General features: G+C 50.3%; 2 protein-coding genes and 1 long non-coding RNA gene across 3 annotated transcripts in view; 2 read left to right on the top strand and 1 right to left on the bottom strand.

Annotated features, from left to right (window-relative positions):
• LOC307178275 overlaps positions 1-14,629 on the bottom strand; it is a 97,669-nt gene that overhangs the window by 69,689 nt on the left and 13,351 nt on the right. The window contains exons 2-4 of the long non-coding RNA XR_013825160.1: positions 9,669-9,810; positions 8,087-8,206; positions 6,194-6,314 (exon numbers count right to left, since the gene is read on the bottom strand). This is a non-coding gene — a long non-coding RNA (uncharacterized lncRNA). The remainder of the gene's footprint in view (positions 1-6,193; positions 6,315-8,086; positions 8,207-9,668; positions 9,811-14,629) is intronic.
• MT3 (metallothionein 3) lies at positions 4,046-5,895 on the top strand. Its single transcript, XM_079906261.1, has 3 exons — positions 4,046-4,363; positions 4,537-4,602; positions 5,454-5,895. Exons 1-3 carry the CDS (start codon positions 4,333-4,335, stop codon positions 5,558-5,560), a joined length of 204 nt encoding a protein of 67 aa, XP_079762387.1. The 5' UTR covers positions 4,046-4,332; the 3' UTR covers positions 5,561-5,895.
• On the top strand, positions 12,438-13,550 carry LOC307178267 (metallothionein-2). The gene is made up of 3 exons (XM_079906262.1): positions 12,438-12,768; positions 13,064-13,129; positions 13,346-13,550. The coding sequence occupies exons 1-3, from the start codon at positions 12,741-12,743 to the stop codon at positions 13,435-13,437; spliced, it is 186 nt and encodes a 61-aa protein (XP_079762388.1). The 5' UTR covers positions 12,438-12,740; the 3' UTR covers positions 13,438-13,550.

Genomic DNA, 14,629 nt, shown 5'->3' on the forward strand with positions numbered 1-14,629 from the left:
TGGGCCGACCCCCGGACCCACCCCTACCCTCACCCTATATAAGGAACCAGCTCACCCCCCTTCAGGGAGCGAGCAAGGGAACCCCCCTCCTGCTGCAGCAGGAGCCCCAATAAAGTCTTTCCTGGGGACTTGCCTGGTGGCGCAGTGGATGAGACTCCGTGCTCCCAATGCAGGGGGCACAGGTTCGATCCCTGGTCAGGGAACTAGATCCCACATCAGGGAACTAGATTCCCACATGCATGCCGCAACTATGAGTTCTCATACCACAACTAAGGAGAGCCCTTGAGCCACAACTAAGACCTGGTGCAACCAAATAAATAAATATTAAAAAATAAAAATAAAAGCCTTGCCTGAATTTCTTGTCTGGCCTCTTATCAATTTCTATTGATTAAGGAGGCCAGGACCCTGGTAGGTAACAAAGGCAACAACTTGACTTCAGAGCCATTCATTCATTCATTCATTCACTAAATATCTCCTGAATGTCTCCCATGTACAGGACACTGTTCCAGGCACTTCATATGTCAGTGAACAAAAGAAATGATTCCTTATCGGATCACGGTGCTTAAATTCTAGCAGGGGGCGACAGCACATAAGCTTTACAAATAAGTAATTTACTTCATTAGAAGGTGTTAAATGCTATGAAAAAAGAAAAGATAGAGCAAAGTATGGGGGATCAGGAGTCCTGTGGGTTTGAGGTATGTGTTGCAATTTTAAACAGGGTGATCATGGTGGGCTTCATGGAGACAGCAAGATTTGAGCAACAGTGTAGAATAAAGAAAGAAGGGAATGAGCCATGTGGATATCTGGGGAAGAAGCATCATCACTGGCGGAGGGAGCATAAAATCAGTTTACATTGTGAGAATTAACAAGGGGTCAGAGGGAAATAAAGGTGGGGGTGATGGGGAACCCTCTGGAGTGACACATCTACATGAAATGCTTTTCAGAGATCACAGAAGCTGAGAACTGAAGGATGAGGGGCCTGGCCATGTGAAGAATTGGGGGGAGGGTGTCTCCGAAGGATGTTGCGGTTTTCAGATCTCAATATCCTGGCCACCCTTAGGTGTGGGGTGATGTAGAGAAACAGAACAGTGAGAGATATACATATACACAAAGAGAGAGAGAGATGTTAGGAATCGACTTACATCGTTATGGAGGCTGAGAAGTCCCACAATTAGTCACATGCAAGCTGGAGGCCCAGGAAAACCGGTGGTGTAATTCAACCTGAGTCTGGAAGCCTGGGAACAGAGGAGCCGATGGTGTAAATCCCAGTCCAAGTCCAAAGGCCGGAAAGCCAGGAGTCGGAGGGCAGGAGAAGATGGATATCTCAGCTCAGGCAGAGCGCGAATTGACCCTTCCTCTGCCTTTCTGTTCTACTCGCACCCTCAGTAGATTGGATGACGTCCACACACAATGGTAAGGGTGATCTTCTTTACTCAGTCTTCTGATTCAAACGCTTATCTCTTTTGGAAATATCCTCACAGGCGTGCTCAGAAGTAATGTTTAATCAGCTATCTGGGCATCCCTGAGCCTGGTCAGGTTGACGCAAAAAATTACCCATCACGGTGGGTGGGGGCAGAGATTGTTCTCCCAGCTCAAGTCTAAATCCCAAGGAAATCTGAGAGCCCCGAAGGGAAATGGCCGGGAGGCAGCTTTAGCTGAGTGTGTTGGGATACACATCTCACCTGGTACTGAAAGCCTGAGATTGTGAGGCCTTGAGTGGGGTCAAGGCTAGGGCCTAGGCCAGGCAAGTCTGAGGCTGGAGTGCCCTCAGGCAAAACAAAAACACACAAGCAAGAAATAAACAGTAGTGCTAGAGATGGTGAGCTCTGTGATCTGAAATTGCATGAAGCCACTGTTGAGAACCAACCCGGGCTTCACGTTAAATACCTTGGGATATAAGATTATATCGTCTCCTCTTTGGACTCTTCTTTCTTCCCTTTTTCCCTTCCTTCAACTTTACTGAAGCTTAAGACTTGTGGGGCAACACGTAGCAAGCTTGCAAAAGCCTGGAGAAAGCTAGCTCAATCCCTTATTGGAGGCCACTTGGAAGCTAATATTTTGGGGGTGGGGAGTTTCCAACCAACATTTTAAACTGCTTTGTCCAGCTCAGATTTGGAAGAGGCTCAGCTTTGCATGTGGGAGATTCGGAGCAAGGTCCACTCTCTCCTAGCGAGTTTCAGTCTCCCCCACTCAGCAGAACCAAAGCCTGGGGACTCACCAGACCCGCCTTCCTTGGGGAGCAGCCTTGGGACCACCTCCAAAGAGGGAGGGCTGCAAATCCTACACAGGTATTGACTCTTTAATCAAGAGAAATTGACAAGAGGCCAGATGAGAAATTCAGGCAAGCTTTTACTGGGGCTAGTGCTGTAGCACAAGGGAGTGAAAACGAGAAACAGGTGCCCTCGCTCGCTCTCCAAGGAGGGTGGGCTGGTTCCTTAAATGGGGTGAGGGTAGGGGCCGTTTGGTGGGTTGGGCCAGAGGGGTGGCTTAGGCGGTCTGCCCACTCCCAGGGTGGTGCTGTGTGCAGAGATCATGCGCAGTACCCTGACTTTACTCTCGGCACTTCAGAAATGGCGGTTGGTTTGTGGCCCTTTTAAAGTATCCTGCTGTTCACAATTGCCCCGACTGCGCATGCGAGGTTATTTTTCGTCTCTCAGTTTCTTTTTTTTTTTTTTTGGCCACGCAGTGCGGCATGTGGGATCTTAGTTCCCCGACCAGGGATCGATCCTGTGCCTCCTGCACTGGAAGTGCAGGGTCTTAACCACTGGACAGCCAGGAAGTCCCTCTTACAGTTTCTTTGTAAATGAAGAGACGTTTGTCCAGGTTCAAGTGCAAGCACTCTGGTAGAGAGTCCCAGGTCCCAGCCTATCTCAGTATCTCTTTTAAAAAAGTGGAAATTGGGTGTGAGAGGTGATAAGATCCCTTTGGGAGGGCTTGTGGAGGAACTTCCATTCTTGGCAAGGCAATAGGTGTTCCAACCAAATGCCGGATGCTAACCTCTCCCACCTTCACCTTTCAAATATTTTATTGCAGGAGTCCTGGGATCATTATTTTTTTTCACTGTCTCTAGATAAGCCTTGCCCCTGTGAAGCCCAATACAACCATGTGAAAGGTACTTGCACTACAAGCAGGAAAAGTGAAGCTTCCCCATGGGGGTGGCCATGTGACTGCCCTGTCTGAAATGCCATTAGCAATCCTTTCTCCTGCTTCTTTAACCCTTGACCAGTTGTCTAATGCTGTCCTTTGTTCCTCTGTTTCCTAGGGACTAAGTGTCTTGATTTGCTGAGTGAGGACACAGACTTATTAGCAAAGGACATGAACTGTTCTGTGTCCAGCTTCTGCGGCTGCCGGCCACATCACTTCAATCTCTGCCTCTGTGGTCACGTCGTCTCCTCCTCTTCTATTCTCTGTGGATCTTCTAAGGATGCTCGCTGGATTTAGGGCCTATCTGGATAATCCAGGATGATCTCACCTTAAGATCCTTAATTTAATTACATCTGCCAAGTCCCCTTTTCCAAATAAGGTAATAGTCGCAGATCCCAGGATTTGACATGGATAGCTCTTGAGGGGCCATTTTTCAGCCTACCACAAGTACAAGGGACTCAGAAACCCAGCAGAAGGAACAGATGAAAGGAGATCCGCTTCCCTTTGAATCTGAGATGCAGCCACCTGGCACCGCTACCCTTCCTCCGTCCCCAAACTCCCACTAGTCACCCCAGACCTGCCCTCTAGGCCTCCCAGAGCAGGCCTCTCCCGAAGCCAGTTTGCGAGGGCCCTTCCGGCGGTGTTCTCTCCCCATGAGACACACAGGGAACGGAGTCCTAAAGCAGCATGGTGGCTCAGCAGCCCACTTGGATGAGGAATCCTAGAATAAGGGATAAGGGGGGGTGGAAGGGATAAGAGGCAGGGAAGGGCTGGGGAATAACAAAGCCTTTTTCTCTCCCTCCGCTTTCAGAGGCGGGAAGTGTGCACTGTCTGCGGGTAGGCATTTGCGGCGGTACACACTGGCAGGCAGGCGGGCGGGGCAGTGTCCCCCCCTGCACACGGTGGGAAGTGGGTGGCTGCGCGCACCCGGCTGTGCGCGAGGCAGCGGGGGTGGGGGTGGGGGGCAGCGCCCGAACGTGCACACGGCGGGGGAGGGGGGAACGGCTGCCGCAGTGCGCGCTTCCGCCCAAGCTGGTGCTCCCAGGCGAAGAAGAGGCGCGCGCGCCTGGGGCGCTGTGCCTACGCGCCCCCGCCTGGGGCTATAAAAGCCTAGCCACCTGCTGCCGCTAGTGCGTCCAATTGCCCGAGAAGCCAACTCCACCTCCTCCGGCGGCAGCTCCTCTCGACATGGATCCTGAGACCTGCCCCTGCCCTACTGGTGAGCCCCCGCCCCCATCCTGCGGCACAGCGCGCCCCTTTACTTGCAAAGAACCCCGTGCCCTACGCCTTTGCTCAAGGACATTTGGGGAAAGGGAGTCATTTCCCCCAAGGGGCCTGGCCCCACCCCAAGTTTCACCACTTTAACCCTTCCTGTGGTACCTCCCTCTCTAGGCGGCTCCTGCACCTGCGCTGACTCCTGCAAGTGTGAGGGATGCAAATGCACCTCCTGCAAGAAGAGTGAGTGTGGGGACCCCTCTGCCCTTCCCCTCCCTGCTGTGCTCCCCAGAGCACAAGGCCTGTCCACGCAATACAGAGCGAACCCTAGGCCCCCTGTTACATTGCTTTGAAGTAACAAAACCACGCGGGAGGCCTTAAGACTCAGTTGCAGGGGCCCCTCCCTCAATGATTGTTACCTTAGGCCCTACGGTGGCAAGATGTTTTTGTAAATTCCCGGAAGATTCTAATGGGCAGTTGGGATTGAGAACTGCTATCCTGGTCCAATTCCTCCCCTCAAAACCTCCAGTGCCTGGGGAGCCATTAGTGAGGCTGGGGGTTAGCTCTGGAGTTCGGGTCCCTTGGGCTCTCTCAGGCCTTTGTGGATCCCCTCGATTTTACCCCCCTGAATCTCCCCAAAGCAGTTGAACACGCAGGGGGAGAAGGAGGTGGGGGGAAGGCGCCCTTCTTCTTTGCGTGTTAGACTAGGTGTGGAGCACCCCCACCCCACCCCCTGGCCATGAATCTCCTGGACTCCCTACACCTGTACCATCTCTGCTCCTGCAGCTTTATCCTTCAAGGCCATTTACCCTGGATGTTTTCTCCTCCAGGCTTACAGTTCCCCAGCGTGGGCCTAATACCCCCATCCCGGGGAGTCCTGTGCTCACAGAAGGGGCTGTGGGCTAGTTACTAGGTACCCCTCTCCCAGGGTAGCCCAGAGCATAGCTGACACAACAGAGATGCTGAGTCAACCCAGGTGTGAGACTAGGAAGGGGGCAGTGACCTCTGGCATCCCTCCTTTTCCCCCTCCCACTTGATGGGGACAGATGGGGGAGGCGAGGCCATCAGACTGGGTGCCCCCATTTTATCTGCAGGCTGCTGCTCCTGCTGCCCCGCAGAGTGTGAGAAATGCACCAAGGATTGTGTGTGTAAAGGCGGAGAGGGCGCCGAAGCTGAGGAGAAGTGCAGCTGCTGCCAGTGAGGACGTGCCCCGTGCGAAACGTGTGTAAATAGTGCTGGGTGGCCCAGCGCCACCTGTCCCCGTGGTGAGGCTCGGCGGCGTGTCCCCTTCCCCTGCTAGCCACTGGCAAGTGACAATAAATCCTATGAATGACATAAAGCAAGGACTGGTCTCTTCTTAAAGGGGCAGGACATGGAGGGTAGAAGGAGCCTCATCTGAGGGGACAGCTCAGTTGAAATATAAAATCCTGAGATTGGCCACTGGTCTTTCTGGGACTCGAATGGAACTTCGGGGGCTGAGGACATCCTCCCGCACCTTCATATGCCACTTGACCCTCTTGCCAAGTCAAGCTTAACTCTGGGGAAAGAGGGGAGACCAGACCCATATGGGTCTGTCTCTTTCTCCTGCCTCTCAGCCTCACTCTCTGCATCTGTACAATGGGGTTGGGGGAAGTTAAAACCAGCCCCCAGCCCCAAAGGCCTGCAGTTTCTGGAATTTTCTAGCTGCTCCTGCAAAGCTGCCTGTTTTCAGGGTCATTAGAGGAGAGGCCAGGAGGCCTGGGGCCTGTCTTGGGAAACCGTTCAGCTGCGTTTCCAAGGTCACCGCCCTGAGCAGCCTGTCTCCCCGAACAGATCGTTCAGCTCCTTTTCAAACCTTCTCATTTGGTAGTTTGTGTCCAGCTCCTTCCCTCTTCAAGAGGAAGTAGGGTAATGAGTGCTTCAATCCACAGTAGTTGTGGTACAGTCCTTGATAAAAGGGAACACGCAGATTCTACCTGGGTTGAATGGAAAAGAAAAATAGAATTCTGGCAGAGAAAAGTTTCCCAGTTAAGAGAACACAGTGCTGCAAACATGTCAGTTTTCCTCCAAGTTGCTTTATCAGGACAGTCCATTCAAAAGCCCACCAGGATTTTGTTTTTTAGCCCAACAGGCTGAGTTTCAAAAAACAGTGCCAGAAAAGCCAAGCCAGTGTTGGAAAGGAACAACAAAAAAGGCTTGTTCTAACCGCATACCAGTTCTTGTTCTAAAGCTCTAGGAAGTGGTGTCGGCTCAGGAATAGATCAGTGGGACAGAGAGGATAGTTCAAAAATAGACCCCAGTGCAGCTGCAAGTAAGAGACATGAAATCATCAGCGAAAGGATACACTAGTTAGTGAAAAGTGCTGAAACAATGGGCTACCCCTTTGCATATCAGATAAAAAATCATTTCCAATTGACTTAAACACCCAGGAGCAAAATCAAAGCTGTAAGAGAATTTGGAAGAGGAAAATAGGAGAATGCTTATTACTTTGGGGTAGAGATACCTCTTTTAACTAAGACACCAAAAAGATTGATAAATGTGAGATTATCTTGTACAAAGTTCTCTTAAGTACATTATCTTACGTGATCCTTACAACTCTAGAAGAATGGTATGATTAGTAAACCCATTTTACAGATGGGGCAATAGGGCTTAGGGTAATCTGCATGCAGTCTACTGAAAGATAAACTGAGGCATATTAAAATGTTTTAAGAGTTGATTTGAGCAAATATCTATTCAAATCGGGCAGCATCCAATGTAGCAGATAGAAAGGAACTCAGAGGAGCTGCACAGAATGAAAGACTTTTATAGCTAGTAGGGAACAAGGAAGTCATAACAGGCAAAAAAGCAGGTTGGTTATTGCAGTTACTTTCCTTCAAGGGATGGCAGGGGCCTCTCAGGCAGATTACCTAACTAGTGCTGATCAGGTGATTCCTGATTGGTTAAAGATTTCTGGGCGGGCCGAAGTTCCTGGTGACATGGGGCTTAGCATAAGCAACTCCATTTTGAGCCTGCTGTCTTGTGCTTAACAGGCAACAAAGCTAGAATGTGGTAGAGCCAGGATTTGAACCCAGGCTGTCTGACTAAAGTCTAGGCTCTTAAACCTAACCATGCTTGTCTTCTCTGTTTGTTTCTGGCTTGCCTTGTGTTACAAAAAGCATCAAAACAAAGCTAAATTACCTCACACCCATTAGGATAGTGTCTGTCCCTTTGGGCTGCTGTAACAAAATACCAGAGATTGGGCAGCTTATAAACAACAGAAATTTATTTCTCACACTTTGAGAGACTAGACGTCTGAGTTTAGGGTGCCAGCATGGTTGGGTGAAGCCCCTTTTCTGGGTCAGAGACTTCTCATTGCATCCTCACATGGTGGAAAGGACTAGGGGCTCTGTGGGGTTTCTTTTATAAAAGCACTAATCCCATTCATGAGAGCTCTACCCTCATGACCTAAGCACCTCTCAAAGGCCCCAAAGGACACAAATATTCAGACCGTAGCAGATGACCAGTATCAGGAAGACAAAAATAACAAAAAAACAAATAAGTGTTGGCAAGGATGTGGAGAAATTGGAACCTTTGTGCACTATTGGAGGAAATGTAAAATGGTGATTCCTCCAAAAATTAAAAGTAGAATTACCTTATGATCCAGCAATTCCACTCCTGGGTATATACCCAAAAGAATTGAAAGCAGGGTCTTGAAGAGAAACTTGGAGGGTATTTTAGCAGTAGTTACTCAAATTTAAAACATACATACCTTCAACCCAGGAAGTTCACTGTCCCATCGTTGGTATCAGCAGAAGCCTCAAAACAAGCTAAATATCCTTCAGGAGTGAAGTATAAAAATGGTCATAATGAACATCTGATAAAAACACACCTGCAATGGAAAGACCACTGCATCTTACCATTCAGTGGGGAAAAAAAACCAAGGTATATGTATAGTATAATGCTAATCACATTAAAAGGGAAATTTATATATGTGTGTATGTGTGTGTGTGTGTGTGTGGGCAAGGGTGTCTTTGATGAACGTGTGCATGATGGTGGTGACAGAGGTGCTCAGGGCGTCGTGATTTGGAAGGAGATCTTGCAGAGGTAGGCTAGTTCATCACCTCCACAATGTTGATGATCTTCTCACAATAAATATATCTATTCTTTCTATCCCACCATCTAATGCCAGAATCCACCAGCCTCTGTTCCTATTGCCATGGTGACAGGAAACTATCTCCCAAGGCAGTCCCTTCCAGTCGTCACCAGCTCTAATTGCAAGAAAGGCCCTTCCCACCCAGAGCAGAATCTTTATTCCTGGTACTGCCCTTGGGACCACAGAGCACAAGTCTATTCTCTTCTTTTCAGCATGGCATAAACATGTAGTTGTGGCATCAGAAAGTCCTGGGTTCAAATCCCCACACTGCCACTTACAGCTGTGTGACCCTGAACAGGCCATGTAGCTCTTCAGTGCCTCATCTGTAAAACTGAGATACTAACAGCATCTGCCTTGTAGGACTGTGCCGAGGTCTAAGTGGAATACACTCAGAACGTCCTGATGCCTAGTACGTGCTCAATATTACGCCCCATGACTACTATGGCAGATGAGAGATAATTGCAAACATGTTGACTCCTTCCATCAAGACCTGGGGTCTTCATCCTTTCCCCTCGAATCTGGGCAGGCTCTGTGGCTTCTTGACCAATCAAAAGTGGTGAAAGTGACCTGTGCTAGTTTCAGGGCCCAGGGCTTAAGAGACACAGCTACCACTCCTGTCTCTTGGGACTCTCACCCTTGGCGCCCTGCGCCAAATGTAATTACCCTGAGGCCACCATGCCGAAGAGGCCACAGGAGGGAGCTCTGGTCTTTAGTTCCAGCTGAGCTCAGCCATCCAGCCACGCCTGCTAGGGTGCCAGACACGTGAGTGAAACTGTCTTAGATCCTCCAGACCAGCCCATCCACCAACTGAATGCCACCAAGTGACCTCAGACAGTGACACATGAAACAAAAGAATCACCCAAATGAGTGCTTCTCAAATTCCTGACCCACAAAACCAGGAGCGACAATAAACTGGTTGTTGTTTAAACTGCAGTTTTGGGTGATTTGTTGCACGGCTACAGGAGCAACCACTGTCCACATATCTGAAGGTAACTGTTTTCTTGCAGATTGAGCCTGCCCACCCCTCTCAGCTGTTGCTCACATGATGGGGTTTTGAGTCTTAGGACTATTGTGATCAACTGTCTTCTGGACTGTTGAAGCCCAATAATGAACACAGCCCTCAGGGTGGTCTGCCCAACTGTGCCAGTTAAGAATCTACCCAGAATGATTTAAACAAAAAAGGAAATTTTGGACTCACAGTGGCTTCAGGCTTGGCTGGATCCAGGTGCTCCAATTATATTGTCAGGCTCCATTTCCTTTACAATAAATTTATTCTCAGGCTCTTTCTCATGGAGACAAAGGCTCTAGAAACTCAGCTTCACACGCTTTCAGGTTGAAGTCTAGATGGAAAGAGTATCTGTCATTCTCCTAGCATTTCCAGGAGGAGTTCCATTGATTCTCTCTGGTTCATGGCTAGGTGACCCAATCAGAGCCAATCACTATGTCCAGGAAGATGGAATTTCCTGGGAGCCCACGAATGGGGCCTACTCCATCCATCCACCTTAGTCCACGTGGATTAGGAGTAGGGAAGAGTGATTCTACAAAGGAAACCTAAGGGTACTGTCACAGGGTAAGGATGAACGGATGACTCAGCAGCAGAACTAAAAATACCCCCATTAGCAGTTAAAAAGAGACGAAAAGTCACCTCCCTCATTCTGGATGGCACACTTCTATTAATGCAGACTAGGGCCACATCATTGCCTCATACTGATCGCTCACACCACACTTGTAGAGGGGTGTTTTTCCTCATCTTATGCTGCTTGGCTTCATTTTCCTCACTTCCTACCACATGAGGACTGCAGGCATTAGAAAGGCCTCACTCTCCACCTCTGTCCCGCAAGGCTTACATGGGTACAGAGATAAGCAAAACTGGGCCTGGGCTGCCCTTCACCTTTGCCGATTGGTCCTCCCTCTCCTCTCAGAGTCAAAATGACTTAAGGGAGACAGCTAGACCTGAAAACAAATTTTACTGCCAACACAGATGGCCCAAACCCAGGGCTTGATTCAATAGTTTACAGGGCAAAAATAAGCGTTATTGTCTCCTCAGTGAGTTGGACTGTTTCCCCTGAGTGGACAAGGGGCCATCTGGTTTATAAGAAACCAGGAATTTTGCATACAATGTGGGTGCGTATGTAACAACAGCAGCAAAATCTGCCCACCATCCAAAGAGCAGCCCTCCCATGCTCTCAGTCCACGGGGCTGCCAGACACAGCGAGATTTCTGAGACCTTGGCTCTAACATCAGAGCGTGTTTGCATGTGACCCTCAAATTCTAGTACAATCTGATCATTTGACAAATGAGTAAACTGATGCTCAGGGGAGCCCTGGCCCATAACAGCCCCAAGGTCGCTCAGCAAGTGAGTGGCAGAGTGACCATTAGAATTTAGTCCTTCTGACAATTCAACTCTCCTGCCCTGCATGGAGTTTCTGAGTGACCACATGACCACACAGATCCCAGAGTGGTGAAAAACAAGTTTTTTACTTTCATTTTGTAATCGGCCCTAATGCCGGGAGGCAGGGCTGGGAAGGGAGGACACATCAGGGGATTTACCCCTATTAATTGATTTGACAAATATTTATTAAGCGCCAACTGTAAACCTGGCCCTGGGCCGAGGGCTGGAAGCACATTTCAGGGGCAGTGAGCGCTCTTGGTGTTTTCAGTGGCAGGTAGCTGTGGAGGGACAAAGGTCGCAGAATCACACACTTTCCTATGTATTACAGACATGGGCAGTGCCAGGAAGGAAAGGACAAGCTGTTTACCAGCGCATTCCACAGGCATCCTGACCTAGCACAGGGGTCAGGACGGGCTCCCAGGAGAAAGTGACGTCTGAGCTGAGCTGTGAAGGCATTTCCACAGGATTTTACAGTAAATGCTGTGAGGACGGCCTGTCCTCCGCCCACCCCCTCACTAAACTCCCTACTGCAGCAACCAGCATTCCCTAAACCTGCCACCAACCTTCCAGTAACCTGCTCATCTGATGACACACTCTGGACAATCCCAGGATAACGATCTAAGATCCATTTCACAGCAGCCAGACATGTGCCAGCAGGGAAGCAGGATGTATCTCCCCAGAAAGGAATTTGGACCGCACTTCTACTCTTCCCCTCTGCATCTACTGGGGAAGAAAGTTCTTGTGAGGTTTTCCCTTCCAAATGTTCCATGGGAATGCCAACTTTCCACCCGGCTGCTTCTTCCACGGGCTGGAATACAACTCCTTCCTCTTCCCCTGCCTGGCGAAGACTTTCTCACCCTCAGGCCCAAGGCAAGGGCCCACCTGACTGGCCCACCTCCTCTCAGGCTGGACTGGGTCTCCCCTCTGTTCCCCCTGCCTCCATCCTAGCCATGACCCTGGTATTACTTTTCCCCACGCACCCATGAGGCTGCCCCAATGACTATGAGTTTCCTGGGTACAAGGCTTATGGCTTCTTGACCTTTATTCTCCCCTGTTGGTGATGTCTACCCTTAGAGTGACTTCAGCATCTGCTGGGCCCACTGATTCTAACCAGGCTCTGCCACTCACTAGCTCTGTGACCTCGGGCAAGTTACTTAACTTCTCTGGGCCTCCATACTCTAAAATGGGAATGATGACTAGTCCTTACCTCACAGGGTTGTTAGAGGATTAAATGAGAGCTCGCACATAACACGCTTACACTTTCCCTATCGCATGCTAAAGCACTCGATACACAGCACATGTCATCAATAACCAGCCCATGGGTTTAATATGATGCTACACAATTTTTAAGCCCTGACGGGTGCAAAGAGTTTTTTTTTTAATCTGTCCTGACTTCCCACCGGTTTTCCCCTGGAGCAGGATCCGCAAGACCCACTCTCTTAGGTTCAAGCACAGGGTACCGGACGCGGTGGGGAGGGTTGGGGTGGGGCGTGCTGGGGTAGGGGGAAGGCGGTGGCGGGAACTGCGCACACAGCGAAGGGCAGGGGTCAGGGTGCTCCGCGCACAGCCCAGCACAGCCCTGCATGCGGGGTCCGCGCTCTGCACCCGGCCCTCCCTCGCCGAGGCGCACCTAGGGCGGCTACTGAGAACTGGTGCCGGGTGGTCCGTGTGCACAGCTCGGGGCGCCGCGCGGGCCGCCAGTGACTCAGCGCGGGGCGTGTGCAGGCGGCGCCCGCCCCGGAGGGCTTTTGCACTCGCCCCGGCTCCTTCCCGCTATAAAGGCAGCCCACAGCGCCCTCCGCTCCAGCACGCCCCCTCGACTTCCTTGCCATACTTCGTGACGCAGTCTCCGGACCCCAGCCTCCGCTTCGTCTCGCCATGGATCCCAACTGCTCCTGCACCGCGGGTAAGGAGATCTGGTTCGGGATTGGGTGTCAGTTGTAGAACTAGAGAAGCAATTTCTGACTCGTCACTCACTTTCCGGGCACAAATTGCCCCTTTCGAAAGCGTTTTGGTGTACCCGCCTCTATTCTAAGTTAAACTAGGAGATCCCGTTTGACCGATAAGGAGATCAGAGTTCGTGGCTTGCCCAGGTTCCCACGAGTTGGTTGTGGAACTGGGACTCAAACCCGGGCTCCTAGCACCCATGCCCGCGTTCGAGTCTCCGGGAACCGTTTTTATGTCGGCCGTTCTCTTTGCAGGCGGATCCTGCGCGTGTCCCGGCTCCTGCAAATGCAAAGACTGCAAATGCACCTCCTGCAAGAAGAGTAAGTGGAATTGTCTCTACATCTACCCCTAACGCGCCCACCCCTCCGCCGGGCCCGCCCCTCACGCCTCCAGCCCTCTACACCACGGAGGGAATTTAAATAGGGCAGTAGGTACCCCTTCCCTAGGGACGGTGGCGCCTCCACTGGAGAGGACGGGAAGCCTCATTAATCCTCTGTTCCAAGCGCTCATCTCTGCCGCCTCCTTCCCTTCCCCAGGCTGCTGCTCCTGCTGCCCCGTGGGCTGCGCCAAGTGTGCCCAGGGCTGCATCTGCAAAGGGACCTCAGACAAGTGCAGCTGCTGTGCCTGATGTCGCGGAGAGCCTGCCCCGGGTGTAAATAGAGCAACCGGGACAAACCTACATTCCTCTTTTTTTTTTTGTCCTATAAAATACAAGAATGATAATAAAAGTGGTTGGCTTTATTCTGGCTGTTTTCCTTAACTTGACCAGAGCTGGGGTGAGGGACTGGACTAGCAGTACACAGACTTGGTTTCTGGACCAAAATGTTAGCCCTTAACAAACCCAGTGCCTTGTTCAAGCCACATTACCCCACTGGGCTTCATCTTTTGTAAAATGGAAGAGCCTTAGGCCAGATGCTATAAGGACACTGGGCACATACAGGGTCCCCTCTGTTGGTTGGTGGCACAGAAACTTCTCAATCCAGAATCCTCATTCTCCATGGTTTCCCTGTTCAACTGCAGTTCCTCGCTGGATTTTAGTCTTCAGTGACTAAAGAAAACTCCCTCACCTGCTTGAATCTAAATGGGGGGTCTAAAAAATCCCTGTGGTGAAGGAACAGATTTCATTTCCCATCCGTTGCAGACCTAAACCTTGGTAAAAAACAGAAACAAAAAAATATATAAAAATGCCACAGAGCAATACAAAGCCCATGTTTTCAGATTCCACACACGTAATTTCAGTCAATATATGAAAAACAAACAAAATCAGAGATTTAAAAACGTCGCACACGTGTTCATCGAAGGTGTCCATTGAGCACCGTTGCAATCTGTCCTTCCAAAATCCAGCCCTTGGCTACTTGAAAGCCGCAAAATAACTAGGGCTGTGGAGGGAATTACACAGTCATTTCCCATGAAGAGGGCGTGTGCCTGAGAATTGGTTCCAGATGGACTATTTCACGTCTGCCCATGCTGGGTGATGGCAGATTCTGCAGTCTGGAGGGTATGGTGGTGTTTATTAGGCAGGAGTGAGGTGCCCTGTGACTTGTAACTAATGCCAGCAGTTAGTCCCCCTGGCTGTTTGTGGAGGGAATGGCTATTTGATGTAAAATAAAAGAGAAAGACAAGTCAGGTGGCCCAAGAGTCAAGACCATGCTTGCCCACAGGTGCCCTGTGTGAAGAGGGGGTTTCAGAAACCAGCCTGTGCTGAGTGCATGGGCGTCTCAGTTCACAGCCTGTTTTGCCACAGGTGGTATGGCCTGGGCATGTTACTCAACATCTGAGTCTCTATTTTCCCAATTGTGAAAAAGAGATGATATCTCTAT

Source organism: Stenella coeruleoalba (assembly GCF_951394435.1).
Source record: "Stenella coeruleoalba genome assembly, chromosome: 20".
NCBI lineage: Eukaryota > Metazoa > Chordata > Mammalia > Artiodactyla > Delphinidae > Stenella > Stenella coeruleoalba.